Below are 13,746 nucleotides of genomic sequence, written 5' to 3'. Positions count from 1 at the left end.
TTATTTCCAGTCGTCTTATAACATGTATTATTCAGAAGGTTTAAACACGTCATTCATTTATTATTTTTTAAACGCTAGACTAAACACCCCCACCATACGTATGCAAACGCCCAGACTTCCATAACAAGGTTTTTGTTTAACAAAAGCATGTCCAAAGGTGCTGCTGATTGAATCAATCTAACATTATGACCAGTACTGTTGTGCCTGGTTGGTGTTTGTGCAGGGGCTGTAGGCTGTAATGAATGAATGACATAACGAGCGAACCAGCGTCGATGGAGGAAACTAAAGAATGAATGGCACAGACGTCGTGTGCCTACGTCATCTATTCCTCTGCGGAAGGATATTTTCAGTTTTCTGAAGTGTAGTTCCGGGATCTGGAACTACTTTTCAGGATAGGAAGGGGAAAACGTTAAGCGTGTAAGGATACAGCGGAGAGACACGTCGCTAGCAGGTGCAATCACAAATACGAGGCGTATGATGGTATAGCATATGGCGTTTACAATTGTCTAACGCTAGAAAACCACAAACTATAACATTGTGCTTCCACTGGAATAATGTCACGGTAAGCTATGCTAGCAGGCTCTTGTCCACCTTTGTAGCCTATGTACCGTTAACTGTTGGCTAAAAGCAAAAGGTAGCATATTTGGCTAACAGCTGACAACTCTTAGTGAATACATTAATGTAACATTGGTCCTTGAGACGAATGTTAGTAGTTAAATCAATTCATAAACATTGTTTATTGTCGTAGTGCACGTTTTGTGTGGCTTAATAACAAATACATGTCAATGTAGTAGGTCAAATGTGTTGCCATTGAACATGTAAATATTCCTAATTTTATAGACTGCCTTTGACGTCAGCAGGGAGCCTTTGACGTAACGTCCAGCTAGCTTAATATGAAACATGTTGCTGTCTAAAGCATATCGACATAATGTTTACATACTTACATACGAGTTTGCTAAATACTTCCTTCGCAGCTGGAGTGATATATTTTTTTAATTTCTTGTGGCTTTATTTAACAACCGTTATTTATTTTTAGCATCATACCATCTTGGTTTATGGTTTAGTTTAAAGTAAATATCTTTATGTTACATTATAGCAGGCACTGCTTTCCTCTTTGATCAACCCCGAATACTGAAACCAGATGAGTCACTTGTTGCTTTATTTGATATCATGTTTTTTAAATAATAATCTGTGGTTCCGTAAAAACACCTCAGCTTAAAAGGAAATTGTTTTTAGAGCTGTCTCTTGTTATATACAGTATAGGTCCTTTCAATGTGTGTGTGTGTGTGTGTGTGTGTGTGTGTGTGTGTGTGTGTGTGTGGTGTGTGTGTGTGTGTGTGTGGTGTGTGTGTGTGTGTGTGTGTGTGTGTGTGTGTGTGTGTGTGTGTGTGTGTGTGTGTGTGTGTGTGTGTGTGTGTGTGTGTGTGTGTGTGTGGTGTGTGTGTGTGTGTGGTGTGTGTGGTGTGTGTGTGTGTGTGTGTGTGTGTGTGTGTGTGTGTGTGTGTGTGGTGTGTGTGTGTGTGTGTGTGTGTGTGTGTGTGTGTGTGTGTGTGTGTGTGTGGTGTGTGTGTGTGTGGTGTGTGTGTGTGTGTGTGTGTGTGTGTGTGTGTGTGTGTGTGTAAAAGAGAGACATGGTTGTGTAGGAGGGTGTTTTCACACGAGGGGAAAATGACTCACTATTGTTGTGGTTGCTCAGGAACAACTGGAGGAGGTGTTGGGAAGGGGAGGGGGTGTCGGGAAGGGGAGGGGGTGTCGTGGGGCTGGACACGTTAGAAATTGCTCTGCTGAAGTAAAAGGGAGACTTTACTTGCCTGTCTGTTCAGCAGGATGTTACTCTTTGTTTTACTTTCGGCAGGGGTGTTAGCCCACTGTGCAAACACAGGTGAGAGCAGCCGCTCCTCAATAATAGAAAATATGTTGTGGTGTTCAGAGTGAAATTGTAAAACATCCTAATATACATGTCCTCTAATTAGTTTTTTTTATTTTGTATTGTTGTTTCCGGGAGTTTCATATATTCTGTAAGGAGATTCACATCATGAGATTATACATTTTTATTAACAATGGCAGAGTTTGCAGTTGCTGTTTCTTTGGTATTGTTTGTATTTGGCCGCATTGTTGTGAACCATCGGGCAGCGCTGCTTTCTTTGTATCGGACTTTTGACAAGAGCCCATTAATGCAGGATTGTTTAGATGAATACTAAACATTCAATGTGTTTATGAAGATGATGATACGTCAGCTGATCACATTTTTAGGTGAACATTTCTGCTCTGTAACCTGTACATGTATTTATTAAAAAGGATTAAGGATGTACTGAGAAAGAGAGAGAAACATTTTAAATTGTACTTAATACATTTCATAGAATATCTTATTTATAAGAAGAAAACTATTTGATGTACATTTTGGAGCCTATATTTTTGAAGATATGTATTTGGAGGGTAACGTCAACCACAGTAACATCTGATACCCACCAAGCTACAAGCCATCATGTTGTAAACTAAATAGTTTGATACAATTTGCATATTTGAGGATGCAAAATAAATGGCTGATTTATTTATGTTCATTTACTAATTGATGTATTAACTAGTACAAAACAATAAATCCTTATTGTCCACCCGTGTGGAAATATGTCTGCTAATCATTTAATGTGTAACTCGTGCTCCCCGCTGCAGCACCATTTTGCAGTGTATTGTCCATATGTGTGCGGAAAGGGCTTAGTCGTGTTGGTTTTCTTGGCAGGTGATTGAAACGGTTCGTGTTCTTGTAAGAGAGTCGCTCCAAAATCCCTGAGCTACACACAGAGCTAGCCCGAAAGTACTTGGCCATCCTCCAAACCTCAAATTGATTTCTCATCTCTCTTAAGTCCTAAATCCCTCTTCAAATGCTGCAAGCCCGCTGCTGGAATGAATCATTTTGGCATGCAGGGTGTTTGCATGCTGGTGAGCCTCGTTGCAGGTTACGCTTGTTGTGCTCTTATGTCTGCCCATGTATGTTAGTGCATGGTTTATAAGTGCTTACATTCTTAATTGTGTCCCCTTTAAACCCCCTAACTGTAATATGGATTATGAACATGAAAGCAAGATGTCATTACCCTCCAACTCCCCCTCCCCTTACTCAATAGCTTTATTGACGTAGAACTTATACAACAAATGATTGGAAGTGAAATAGCGATTCAAACTCATTTAGAAAGCTCATTCATTGCAGGTATATTTGAGGTGCTTCCTTTGACTCTCACTTTCAGTTTGAATGTCTTCATATGCAGCAAATGTCTGATGCTAGACTTTTATGGAATGGTCATTCAAGCATATAATAGCCAGTGGGCCAATAGCCTGAGCTGACCTCTAAATGAAAAGAAAGAGCATGGACACTTCTATCCATTTAATTGACTTTGTGATTTATTTGTTTGACCAAATGGGGATCTAAGAAGACTAGCACAGTTGTGATTCATAAAGGAAAAGCTGTTGACTAAATGGAAATGATGAGTAGTCTCACTTAGGGCTGTATGATTTTGGGAAAAAATCTAATCGCGATTCTTCTAACAAATATTGCGATATTTGTTTTTTAAGCGTCTATTGTAAAATGCGGCCATATCTCCGGCTAGGAAGGTCGTATCAACGTGCTCCCGTCTCTAGCACCCCGCAGCCCGAGCTACGAGTGAAAGAACTAAACTTACATGAAACTTCCGTTGGGTTGCTTTAAAGTCAAGCTTCAGTTTAAGGTTCACCCTGTAATAGAAACATGTGATGGAGCGTTACTAACCTGACTCAGATAGTTTCACCAAAGCATCTAAAGCTCCATTGGAAGCCATTTGGATAAGGGCAGGCACTTTCAAAAATACTTGGCAGGTGATTGGATCAATCTGTCTATCACCTTCTATCATGGGCCACTTCTGATTGGTTAACAATGGATGGTACATGTGGAGCACAGCACTTCTGATTGGTGTGGATGACTGACACACAATAACAAAAAAAAAAGAATAATGTAATACAAATAAAAATGTAGGCTTTGCGATTTGATAATCGCATCATTTCAAATCACGATTTTGATTTAAAATCAGCCCTAGTCTCACTGAATGGTTGTTAATCTTTGCCCAAGGACTTGTACCGGTATAAAAATAGATCGAGAACACTCACAGAGTTAAGTAAAGTAACTAGCCTCCGGTTTGTACAGCAGTCATATGGCCATGAGAAAACAAAGTCCCTCCTTCTCTCTTTGCATTACATTTAGCTGACGCTTTTATCCAAAGCGACTTACAATAAGTGCATTCGACCAAGAAGACACAAACTTGAAGAAAACGGAATCATATAAGTACATCAGGCTTCATAGAGTTAAAACATTTCAAGTGCTACTCAACTGGCTTTAGATAAGCCAGTCCTTTGTTAGTATATAAGTGCTTTGTTAGTAATGTTATTGCTCGAAGTGGAGTCGAAAGAGATGAGTTTTCAGTCTGCGCCGGAAGGTGTGTAAGCTTTCTGCTGTCCTGATGTCAATGGGGAGTTCATTCCACCATCCTGGAGCCAGGACAGCAAACCCACGTGTTTTTGCTGATGGGAACTTTTGATCTTTTTCTGTCTTACTTACTGTGCAGAACTTCAGAATCTCTTGCTTCAGTAAAGCCTGAAGAAGGAACAATGCTTGGATACAAGATGGTTTGACTTGAGATGGACTCACAGTGGCAGGGTTTGGGATCACCTTGGAATTGAATCGCCAAACCTTTTTTTTGATTTTCTTCCTCCTCTGTCCTTTCTACAGAGTGAGCACTATCTGCTGACCTCCTTTCACCAGAGTGACTTTGCGAATCGAGTCCATTCACTCTCCTACCAACAAAATGTCAGGTAAAGAGTTTTTCTGTATCGATTTGGCGCAAAATAACATTCATTGGGAAGACGGGTTTCTCTACATGTACTTTTTTAATACAATACGATAAATGCCTTTGCCTTTACTTTGGATATATTGTGACGTCTCATTTGAGTTTTCTACATACTTTGCCATTCTCAAAATGCCCTTTATAGTTTTTATCACCTTTTCTATTAAAGTACTAGTTTTTTTGTATCTAACAATCTGTTTCTCCCTCAGGTACCTACACACCAGCCCCTGGTGGGCCCTTCTCTGCTCTCACTCCGAGCATGTGGCCCCAGGATATTTTGGCCAAGTACCATCAAGTGAGGATATGTCTTTATTTATTGTTTAATGTGCAAACCTTCACATGAATGAGTGACAGTAAAACATATTGAAAGGAGAAAAAGACAATTCTGGAATGAGAGGAGAAATGAAAGTAACAATCTGTGAGGCATCTGATAGAGGGACAGAATATTAAGACAAAAACTAGCTTTCACGGGTATTTCACAGTCACGTTTCCTCTTTCATCTACGAATGAACTGCATGTTCTCTTTTGTCTCTACAGAAAGAACCCTCAGGACAGCCTGAACTCCAGTATGATGAGTTTGGCTTCAGAGTGGACCCTGAAGGTATCCTCACATCGAGACATTCACAAACTCCTTCATTTATTTTCTCCTCACTTGTAAAATTCCTAAATCCCAGTAAAACACACAATAAACACAGTAGCTACATTATTTACTCAAATGCATTGATGGCAGAGTTATGAGTGCAACTTTTGTCTTTTATGCCTGGGAGGGGAAAATGTGTTGTACCATTTGAACTCTTCTTTTTTACAGTACATGTAATGCCTCCTATAAAGGGAGGTCTATTTTTGCCTTTGTTATTCAACCACTTATCTCTTATCAACATAACTTTCCCCTGACTCACTTCCCTTCCTTTTCCTTCCATATCCCTATGTTTGGTTACATTAAAGGGGACCTATCATGCAAAATGCACTTTTTGATGTCTTGTATACATAAAGATGTGTCCCCTGTCTTTTGGGGAACTCACGCAGCGTCAGAAAATAAAACCCTCTCTCTTTTCCTCCGTACCCAAATCTCTAAAAACGGGGCTACAACGGAGCTGATCCAGATTTGCGTCCGATATGACATAATATTGGAAATGTGGACCCACGGCACTATCAGAAAGTTGCTATCAGAAACAGTGCCCAACTGTTTTGGACGTAATATGGTCGGTGTTGACATTAGCATCGCTAACACTCAGAGCTAACCTGTACTGGAGAGCATGTGTGTGAAGAAGCAGGAAATAAGGAACTCACCTTGTGGTATAACCGGCAAGAGAGAAAGCCTTTGAGCTCCATACTGTTTCAGAGATAATCCTTGATAATCCATGATATGGCGTTTCATCAAGGCAGTATCTGCCGGTAGCATCTCCCGGTAGCATCTCCCGCATGAGCTCAGCCCCCTCCTTTTCTTTTTTTATCAAATTTTTTTTTTTAAAACTTTATACCCCAAAGCAGCACGTTTGAAACAGGAAGTGAAATAGAGGGATATGAGGCATGGCTAGAATGGGTGATCTGTTTGGTATTTTGAGCAAAACACTTCATATACATGTTTCTTATATTTTTTTATATATCTGAGACCTATGCTATTGCTTACAAATAGCATGATAAAGTTATACCTGATATTATTTTCCCATTCCTCAATTCAAGAGTTCGACTGGGCTTTACTTTAATAATATTATGTTTACAGAGAACACTGCTCACCCCCATATATTACTCTCTCCTCACAGATGATGGGAAGCCCAGGTCCAGGCTTGGCACTGAAGGCTCCCCCCAGCGTGAAGACCCCCAGCAGCGACTGCGCTGGCAAGCCCACCTAGAGTTTACCCACAACCACACTGTGGGAGACCTGACCTGGGATCTGATTGATCCTGTCCTCTCACGCTCTGAGCGGCTGCGTTCCCTGGTGCTGGGGGGTATCCCTCACAGCATGAGACCACAGGTAGGGACAGGGGCTCAGCAGGGACAACTGTTTAATTGGAAGTGCTACACATTGGGCTACAATACTACCCACATTAGCCCGTCCCTTGTTGATATAAAAAATAAATAGTTTTCACTAGAATGCTCCAGATGCCTTTGAGTATTACATGTTTGTTATCTCCAAAGTCACAAAACAGTGATGTAAAGATGCTTTGTTTGTTAGCTGTGGATGCGCCTGGCTGGAGCGCTGCAGAAGAAAAGGACCTCTGAGATCTCTTACAGAGAAGTCATTAAGAACAGCTCCAATGACGACTCCAGCACTGCTAAACAGGTAAAACCACAATCTAATTACATCTAACCAAACACAAACCCATTGCAGAATTCTTACTAAGCATAGTTCTTGAGATCATGTGTAATAATTATTTAAAGTTGAAAACGGCTACTTAAATACAACCAAATCATCGTTATTGGCATATTTAAATTAAATGTATATTTTGTATTATGTATTTAACACGTGACATGTCGTTTGTAAGACATGTTTCTTTCCTGAAATGTGATTGTTCTGTGTTCCCCTCTGTCCCTCAGATAGACAAGGACCTGTTGCGGACGATGCCAACCAACGCGTGTTTCTGTAGCATGAGCAGTGTAGGAGTGCCGAGGCTGAAGCGGGTACTGAGAGCCCTGGCCTGGCTCTACCCAGACATCGGGTACTGTCAGGGCACCGGCATGGTGAGAACACATTATACAGAAAGACTACATTACACTCATATAATTAAACACACAGTTGTAGGAAGCACCTTCCTCAAATGTTATACATTGTATCCTCGTCCTATTTTTTACTGTCTCCACCTTCACTGATACCCTTGTCGTTGTCCTGACACTTATGTGTTCTCCCCCACAGGTGGTTTCCTGTTTGCTGCTCTTTCTGGAGGAGGAGGATGTTCTATGGATGATGTGTGCCCTGATCGAAGACCTCCTCCCTCCAGCCTACTTTAGCTCCACTCTGCTGGGTGTCCAAACAGACCAGAGGGTTCTCCGCCAGCTCATCGTTCAGTACCTGCCGGCCCTCGACCGTCTTCTCCAGGAGCATGACATAGGTAGGGGGTGTGGTGTTGAGTCAGAGAGGCAACATGGGCATTCAAAATGCATACTAACTACTATTAATTTAACTTAAAAAAAAACTGTTACCACCATATTTGATCCTTCTGCTGAACCTTTATTAAAAAAGGAAAATAAATTGTTTGGGAACTCGATCTTATGATAGAATTGGTGTTTGGAATATAGAGCTGAGTATAAACTGCATATAACATACAGTTTGTAATCCTTCCTTCTTCACATGCAGAGTTGTCGCTGATCACACTTCACTGGTTCCTGACCTCATTTGCCAGCGTGGTGGACATCCGTCTGCTCCTAAGGATCTGGGACTTACTCTTCTACCAGGGCTCGTTGGTTCTCTTTCAGATCACACTGGGCATGCTGAAGATCAAGGTAATTGCACTAAACTGCTTGTTTTTGTGAGTTTCTACTCTTAAATCAGTTAATATTGTGCTGAGAGGCTTTCTGTCACTCAGTGTGGTCAGTAACCTACTTGATTTTATTTTTTAAATTATCCAAAAGTCATCTTACAGCCAAGTCTGCTAACAGACACACGTACTGTATAATGCCAGAAAACAACATCTAACACCAACTATTCTATGTCTCTTCCTCAAAATGACAGTTTTTGTTGATTATTGATGCTTGAATATTTTACTCTTCATTCCCAGGAGGAGGAGCTTGTATCATCAGAGAACTCTGCGTCCATCTTTAACACTCTGTCGGACCTGCCGAGCCAGCTGCGAGATGGGCCCGCAGTTCTCGGGGAGGCTATGAGGCTAACAGGGTCGCTAACCCAGGAAACACTGGAAGCTCACCGGCACAAGCACCAAGCCTACATCCTCAACGAACAGGCGCAGCTCAGCAATGGAAACAACACAACATACAGCACCAATCTCAACAAGGTCAGATTCAGTCTGTATGTAATATGAATAACTATTATAGAATAAACAAGCAACGTCAAGTTTGTGTCTAGCTGTGCGAACTGGAGTCGCATGATCTGAGCAAATTAAGTCTGTGTCCTTAATCTTGACTGTAAAACATTTTTTTCTAACCATCCTGTGTTTATGCGTTCAGGCGGTGAGGAGACAGTCTCTGCGCAGGAAGTCCACTCTGAGCTCCCTGCTGTTCGGGGAGGATGAAGCAGAGACCCTGAAGTCCAAGAACATCAAGCAGACAGAGCTGGTGGCAGCCTTACGAGAGGCCATCACCCGCACTGCAGAGCACTTTCACTGTCTGGACCCTCGGCACTCCAGCGCTGTGAGTTCTCACACTGCAGCACAGGGACAGTGTGTATGTCTCATGGAAAATGTATCAAGCAAAATAACAGGAGAATTGAAGGGGGCCTCCCGTTATTTCCTGGCATGTTAGACTAAATGCTATTCATTTCTATAACCAAACTCCTCCCTTCTCTCTAGGAGCTGACTCCTGACTACTCCATGGAGAGCCACCAGCGAGACCATGAGAACTTTCTTGTAGTTTCTCGCACCAGACGGAGGCGGGCTAAGGCTCTGCTGGACTTTGAGAGACACGACGACGACGAGCTGGGGTTCAGGAAGAATGACATCATCACTGTGAGTCATGCCTTGCTCGATGACTCACGGAAACCAAAAAAAAGCTTTCTGTGGTTTCTAACCTTTCGCTCTGAATCTGATACAGCTGTATTTTCCATCTTTCCCCTTCAGATCATCTCACAGAAGGATGAACACTGTTGGGTTGGAGAGCTAAATGGCCTAAGAGGTGTGTGGGCTTTTTCTTAAGCATCAGCACCGTGTTGAATCTTTTTGGTTCTATATACTAGTGCTGGGGGGAAACGATTATTTTGAAAACGATTAATCGGGCGATTATTTGATCGATTAGTCGACTAATCTAACGATTATTTTTCTGTTGTTCAATTCATAAAAAACGTAATGTAAAAAAAAAATGTTTCACGACACTGTGTCTCAGGGGATCTTAATATTTAAGAACCTATTAATGTGTTATACCAGATTAACGGAAATAATCTCAGCTAACTGACGATACAAACGATGTTTACCAAAACAAAACACAAGTCTCATAAGAAGCATCTAAATTACCCCTGAGCGAAAAATGCTAACGGACATTGGCACAGATCTCAAGATAAAAGTACCCTTATTACTTATCATAGTTGCACTTACAATATATCCGATTAAAGCTGAGACTCCACAGATTATGTAGGTACATAGTATCATCACTGAGTGATCCGGACTCGCGACAGGGGAAGCAAATACTGTCATCACAACACGTACCTTCAGAGCTTCTAGGGAGATCGTCTCACCGCCGTAGCTGTCAATCTGATCAAAAGACGTGTTCAATGGCATTAAAATGAGAAAAAACGCGGCTGAATCTGTTAATCCATAGGTTTTTAACGTCTATGTATAAAAAAATTATTGAATTTATAATCCATAATTCAATTTTTATGTAAAAATCGGAGAGCAAATGCTAGCTGCTAATGGTAGCCACCACAGCTAGCTGCTGCTTCCGGTCTAGGCAATGTCTCAGTGAGATATAAATATATAAATATCTTTGCGTTTTGGACTAACTTTAAAATATTCCCATGCTTTTGAAGACCTAGGGCGAGATGTTTTCGTTTGAGGGCTTCGTGCGCAATCCTGTGAGGAGGAGGTGGTAGCCGTTTCAGTCTCCATTGTGTTTGAAGTGCGATTGCGAACTGCTTGTTGCTTTGGGTGACCCACGTGTGTGTAGCGACGCGTCGACGCGGAAATATGTCGTCGACGACGTAGCGACGCGTCGACGCGGAAATATGTCGTCGACGATATTTTGAAGTCGACGCGTCGCTACAGCACTACTATATACTGTTGCAGCTTATTGACATTTTCTATTCTAACAGGTTGGTTTCCAGCGAAGTTTGTGGAGATCCTAGATGAAAGAAGCAAAGAGGTATGGAATCAGTTAATTATCCGCTTAATGAGAAAGGATGTTTTTATGCTTACTTTTAGACGAGTATTTGAATGTTAACTCCATGTTGTTCTTTCCTTCTGCTCACCTTCAGTATTTGTGTCTGTCCCCAGTACTCATTAGCAGGCGATGACTCTGTGACGGAGGCAGTGACGGACCTGGCCCGGGGGACACTGTGTCCGGCCCTGAAGGCCATCTTTCAGCACGGGCTCAAGAAGACATCTCTACTGGGAGGGCCCTGTCATCCTTGGTTATTCGTTGAAGAGGTAGGAGATTCATATTTCTTTTAATATTGCAGGTGTATCAAACTCATCATGGGACTAATCCCTTTCTCTTTTCTCTCAGGCGGCCAGTAGAGAGGTAGAGAAAGACTTTAACTCTGTCTACTCCAGACTGGTGCTGTGTAAAACCTACAGGTAAAACCCTTATTTTTAAATAAACATTCAAGAGGAATGCTTCACCCACAAAATGACAATTTGATCAATTACATAACCCCTGTTACCTTGAAAATACAATCTCTCGCTCAAAAAGCTTGGATAGAAAGCCAACCGGTTTATAACCAAACAAACTTGGGATCTAACCCTTTACCTTCAGTTAGAACTAAAGTGTGCTCTGGCAATGGCAAGTGGAATCGGCTTTCAGTGTGTATGCCTGAAGCATAATAAGATAACGACTTGTTCTCTGCCGTATTTACCAGGTTAGACGAAGATGGGAAAGTACTCACACCAGAGGAGCTGCTGTACAGGGTGAGTGTCCTTAACTCAATGTGTAACATCTGTAATTGGGTTTTCTTCAGCTTAATGTGCAGCTTGCCTCTAGGAATGAATGTTAGTAGAAAGTAATTGAGCGCCCTCTGTCTGCTCCTCCCAGGCGGTGCAGTCGGTCAACATGAGCCACGACAGCGCACACGCTCAGATGGATGTCAAGTTTAGGTCTCTGGTCTGCGTCGGCTTAAAGTGAGTTCTCGGGAGAACTGCACACACACACACACACACACACACACACACACACACACACTGGGGCTGTTTGGTTCTTAACGGTTATCTTCCCCATCAGTGAGCAGGTGCTCCACCTGTGGCTGGAGGTGCTGTGCTCCAGCATGGCCGCTGTAGAGAAATGGTATCATCCATGGTCCTTCCTCCGCAGTCCTGGATGGGTACAGATCAAGTGTGAGCTCAGGTAAGAAACACCTGTTTTGATCTCAGATTAGAGCATCTTTCAAGTCAAAGTTGGTTGCAGTGGAAAATTCAAGCAAGCAAAAAAGCAGAAATGGCTAAATAGGATAAACCACTGGCAAACGTATTACTACATTTCCAAAGCTTGCTTGCCATATTAAGTACTTAATACTCCACTGCAGTATCTTCCACATGTACCGCACATAATCCAGCAGTTTAAACATATTAGTTTATACCCCAAAAGGACTTTAAACAACAAAAAATGAAATTGAGTAAAAATATGGACACATTATTTGTCCAAAAAAAACAACAATAAGCAGTCTACCATTGTTGTCTCCTCAGAGTGCTTTCAAAGTTTGCCTTCAGCCTCTCCCAAGATTGTGAGCTACCTGACAAGAAAGAGGTGAGCCCAACACTTCATTTTACTTCTTTGTTGTGGTTGTAAGGTATACTTTATTGATTCTTTATATTTTAAATATTTATTTCAAATCTTTGAATATTCTTAAAAAATCTTTTGCTTTGATGTCTTTCCCAGGAGAATGAGCAGAGACCCCTGAAGGAGGGAGTGCAGGACATGTTGGTGAAACATCATCTCTTCAGCTGGGACATTGATGGCTAGACACACACAGAAACACTCGTCTGAATCCTACTGCGTCCTCCTGTCTGTGTTTGTGTGATGTCTCCTTATCTGTCACTTACAGACTGTCAATTATAATTAAGACACTGTTGTCTGCTACAGGAAGTGACTGCTTCATCGGTCACGTCACTGTTCAGCCAGTTCTGAAACATGTGTGCATTAAAGTGCATACTTTATTTTACTTCTGTAGGAGATTACACTACATGGTGCAAAACGATATAGTAAAACACTGCAGTACAGATGAGTCTGTACCCATGAAACTGGAGCTCTCGTGTGTCCAGTACGTATACAACTCCCTGCTGGACATTCAGCTTTCATAGCCGAGTGCATGTTTTGTGCAGGAGTGAGCGTTCACTCTCTTTCATTAGTTGTTACAACAGCAGCGGGTCATCACCACGAGAAACCCTGGACCTTTAACACGGTATTAAATGCCACATTAACCTTTAAATACCCAGATATTAAGACCAAAACAGAACATTCCTAAATATGGAGCTGTAAAGTTACAAATTATTTTTGAGAGGGATGTTAGTTACCTCAAATATCATGAACTCTACGAAACATTTCATTAACTACTAAATGTTGCACATGCCAAGTAAAGCCTTTTCAAATAGTTATACAAGATTATGGCTATGTGTGCTACCTTATCAGTGGTAGTGAAGTCTGCACTCGTATGACATGTAAATGACGCAGATAAATACTTTTTTGTGCTACAATCTATAAATAAATGTGAAATAGCCTATACAGTCATTTGTTATGTTTTTGTATATACGTGAATATATATTTTGCTTGTGACTAAATGTGCCCTTGCGAGTTAAAGCGATTTAACATGGGACTTTATCATTCTTACTTACTGATTACCTTTAGTTCTGACTTAACTGCACATACATCAGGAAACAGGGACATTTTTGGGAATGTATTTATTCAAACTGTTGAGCGTTCGTGATGTTCCACTGTATGAGGGGACTGGAGAAGTATGATGTACTAATTCAAGTTGCAAAACATTTTCATTTGCATCATACAAAGGATGTTGGATTTACATGAACTGTCTCTTCCCCATGTGCAGAACATTTAATGAGCTTGGCTTTTT

At 41.4% G+C, this 13,746-nt stretch overlaps 1 protein-coding gene across 3 annotated transcripts; it reads left to right on the top strand.

Annotated features, from left to right (window-relative positions):
• The first annotated feature begins 238 nt into the window (after window positions 1–238).
• On the top strand, window positions 239–13,484 carry sgsm3 (small G protein signaling modulator 3). Of its 3 annotated transcripts, none has more exons than XM_034240654.1 (21): window positions 239–562; window positions 4,751–4,833; window positions 5,075–5,160; window positions 5,403–5,466; window positions 6,629–6,840; window positions 7,042–7,149; window positions 7,404–7,547; window positions 7,720–7,915; window positions 8,161–8,306; window positions 8,582–8,815; window positions 8,988–9,170; window positions 9,329–9,484; window positions 9,596–9,650; window positions 10,780–10,829; window positions 10,961–11,113; window positions 11,193–11,263; window positions 11,545–11,593; window positions 11,718–11,803; window positions 11,904–12,026; window positions 12,365–12,425; window positions 12,558–13,484. In XM_034240654.1, the coding sequence occupies exons 2-21, from the start codon at window positions 4,827–4,829 to the stop codon at window positions 12,639–12,641; spliced, it is 2,268 nt and encodes a 755-aa protein (XP_034096545.1). In that variant the 5' UTR covers window positions 239–562; window positions 4,751–4,826; the 3' UTR covers window positions 12,642–13,484. The 3 variants fall into 3 exon arrangements, with proteins under 3 accessions (XP_034096545.1, XP_034096547.1, XP_034096546.1); XM_034240655.1 differs by lacking the exon at window positions 239–562 and adding an exon at window positions 1,864–1,882; XM_034240656.1 differs by lacking the exon at window positions 4,751–4,833 and having other exon boundaries at window positions 240–562.
• The last annotated feature ends 262 nt before the right edge of the window (window positions 13,485–13,746 follow it).

This window comes from Gymnodraco acuticeps, unplaced genomic scaffold, assembly GCF_902827175.1.
Source record: "Gymnodraco acuticeps unplaced genomic scaffold, fGymAcu1.1, whole genome shotgun sequence".
Lineage (NCBI taxonomy): Eukaryota > Metazoa > Chordata > Actinopteri > Perciformes > Bathydraconidae > Gymnodraco > Gymnodraco acuticeps.
Note: the sequence above shows the minus strand (reverse complement) of the source record. Positions and strands in the feature narration are given on the sequence as shown.

Coding starts and splice junctions, on each gene's coding strand:
- sgsm3 (XM_034240654.1), top strand. Junction 6,841..7,041: donor CTCACAGCATGAGACCACAG/GTAGGGACAGGG, acceptor TTTGTTTGTTAG/CTGTGGATGCGCCTGGCTGG. Junction 9,651..10,779: donor AGAGCTAAATGGCCTAAGAG/GTGTGTGGGCTT, acceptor CTATTCTAACAG/GTTGGTTTCCAGCGAAGTTT.